At 32.2% G+C, this 3063-nt stretch overlaps 1 protein-coding gene across 1 annotated transcript; it reads left to right on the top strand.

The window, feature by feature from the left end:
* Positions 1–1117: 1117 nt before the first annotated feature.
* LOC127137270 (uncharacterized) lies at positions 1118–1663 on the top strand. The gene has a single exon (XM_051063741.1). The coding sequence runs from the start codon at positions 1118–1120 to the stop codon at positions 1661–1663; it is 546 nt and encodes a 181-aa protein (XP_050919698.1).
* The last annotated feature ends 1400 nt before the right edge of the window (positions 1664–3063 follow it).

Here is a 3063-nt window from a genome sequence, read left to right as displayed (position 1 = left end):
ATAAAAAACCAATTTTAATATGGTCCATAGTTTTGGGATTTTGGTTTTGAAAAGGGTATGATTTATTTTGGTTTTAATGTAAATTGATATGACCATTTAATTGGGTGGTAATGAGTTTTAATGACTTTAAATTTTTTATGATAGAATCAAGCCTATAAATAGTCTTTGGTTCCCAAAGCTTTCTCTCATCAGAAAAGAGATACACCATCTATATTGAGAGAGCAAGAGCTTGGAAGAATCAAAGGCAGTGCACTCACAACACTGCAACAATGGCTGGAGGTAAAACCTCTAATTCTATTTCCGCATTCATGAATGTTACCGCTGCGCTGCTTTGTTAAACATGTATTTTGATTCTGTTCATATCCATATGATTTCATTTTTACTGATTATTATGACTTATTATTTAATATTTGAATTAAGTTTATGTATAAATTAAAATTGATTTATAATGTTATTATTTTGTTAAGCAATTGTATAAGAGGTCTTATTTATTTATTTTTGTTCTCTCATATAATTGAGTTACTATGTCTAGTGATCATTATAATTTTGATTAATTTGGATTAGCCACAGCATCCTTAAATTAATTGAGATTATTTTTTTAAAGTTTTGAGATCACATAAATTATTAGACATAAAATTGTAATTAATTATACGTGGTATAATAAATTTTATCCTACAGGAATTTGTATTATATTTGTATGATTAATTAGGATAAAATGTCAAAATATTTTCATAACTTGCCCACAGGAATTATGAATTGGTACATAATTTGATAATTTTATCATAAAGTATTAATTTTGGATAGAAAAACAAAATTATATCATGCACGTAAAGTGTGAGGTTTGAAAAATCTATCGCAATTTTTTTTTTTAAATCTTATTACATTAAAATTTAGCCCACAGGTAATTTTTATGTTGCAAGATTTATTTTATGGTATGTTTATATTGATAATATATACAATTTGGATAATGTTTATGCCTCAAATTTTGACATCAATTTTGTTTATCTTTTTAGCTTCTCAACCTACTAATTTTTCTGATATTTGATGTGATATTCCCGAGCTCGGAGTAGATGACTATAAGGTGTGGAAGGAAAGAATTCTCCTCCATCTAGGATGGATGGACATAGATTATGCTATTAGGAAAGACGAACCACCTGCAATTACAGATGAAAGTACTCCAGCTGCAATCGCACTATATGAGCGGTGGGAGAGATCCAACCGGCTCAGTGTGATGTTCATTAAGACTAAGGTCACGGGTGGAATACGTGGTTCTGTCGATCAGCATGAGAATGTCTGTGATTTGATGAAAGCCATTGACGATCAGTGCGTCACTTCTGAAAAGGCTCTGGCAAGCACATTAATTATGAAATTTCCCTCCTACCGACTCACCAGTGTGAAAGGTGTGCGTGAGCACATAATGAAAATGCGTGACATTTCACCTCAACTTAAGAAACTTGAGGTTGATATGTATGACTCCTTCCTGGTGCACTATATTCTAAGCTCTCTTCCGTCTGAGTATGGGCCTTTCAAGATCTCCTACAATACACATAAAGACAAATGGTCAATCAATGAATTAATGACCATGTGTGTCCAGGAAGAAGAAAGGCTTGTAATGGAACAGAGTGAGAGTGCATTGTTGACAAGTATAGCGGGAAATTCATGATCATCAAGCTATTGACAAGCTAGAGATCAATTAACAAGAGTCGTCACCGCGCTTTTATTATTTCCAAGGGAAAAGGAAAAAGTACGAACAAAACCCAAATAGTAAGAAGTTTTCAGATAAAAACTAATAAAAATCAGAGATCACATGTAAGGGGGTTGGTTACACAGAGGGAAGGTGTTAACACTCAAAGTGTCCTAGGTACTCCTAGGGAGCCCCTTTTGTGTGCATATGTATTTTGTACAAAATGATGTTTAAAAACAAATAGAATGGAGGGATGAGAAAAGAATTCATTAATTATATTTTTGTGTTTGACAAGATCTTCGGTCTTGTGCCTACGTACCAACATAAGAATGAGGGATCAAAACCTCGTAGTTCGTGCTATAAATTTCAAAATGAGTGTGTTGGTTTTAACAAAATTTTAAGTTTGAAAGGCACAAAGGCCAAAAAAGTGGTTTGAATGAGTTAGATCTTTTTGGCTTTTTTGAAAGTTTAAGTCAAGTATAATTAAATTTATTTACAAGTTTGATTTAAGAAAAGGGGTTTGAAAAGGCAATGGCATAAGGCCAAAGTTTCTACCTTTTTGAAAGTGGTCAAAGTTTAGAACAAAAGTAGTTCACACAAAGAATATTTTTAAAATGGAGGGAGAGATTTTGAAATTAAAGAAATGGGGAGAAGATGAAGAAACTAATCTATGCATAAAATTTAAAAGTTTAAAGTTGAAAAGATCTGACCAAATGGATGACAAGACAATCCAATAGACAAGTATGTCAATAGAAACCCAGAATTCCCTTGGACTTTTAGAATCAAGCAACACACAAATGCACAATTAATATCTTGAAGAGCAAGGCATCAAATAAAGATGGCCTCATCCAAGCTTATCCACTTCATAATCTTCTTCAGAATAGCCTATGCAACATATGAACTCCACAAGTAACAGGTTCAACATAACAGCTTAATAAGGATCCATGTTGCTGATGAACTGGAGAGATCTTGGATGATGTATCAGATGAATTTCAAATTGCAAGCACTTGGTTCTTCACAAATTGGCATTGGCCAAGTCTATTAGCAAAGGAATGTTGCCTAAGTTCTAAGTACAATTAGGCAAGATTAAACCAACAGTCCACACAAAAGTTTTTAGGGTTTTTGTTGTTATTAGGTGCATTAATGGTCAAAGACCACACAAACAAGCAAAGTAACACAAAACAAAATATATCACACAATATGGTCCAAATAGACAAAGTGAAAATTACATAAACATAAACAATTAGAATGATATGTATAATAGCAAATGATAATAGGGTACTAAAAATAAATTGCATTAAAAGTAAAAGCTTGAAAATAAAAGTTAATAGTTAGTAAGTTAGAAGTTATTTTTGTTTTGCTTTTGATTTCAAGACATT

Source organism: Lathyrus oleraceus, chromosome 4 (assembly GCF_024323335.1).
Source record: "Lathyrus oleraceus cultivar Zhongwan6 chromosome 4, CAAS_Psat_ZW6_1.0, whole genome shotgun sequence".
Lineage (NCBI taxonomy): Eukaryota > Viridiplantae > Streptophyta > Magnoliopsida > Fabales > Fabaceae > Lathyrus > Lathyrus oleraceus.
This window is presented reverse-complemented; position numbering and strand designations above follow the sequence as displayed.

Coding starts and splice junctions, on each gene's coding strand:
- LOC127137270 (XM_051063741.1), top strand. CDS start 1,118: ATGGACATAGATTATGCTATTAGGAAAGACGAACCACCTGCAATTACA.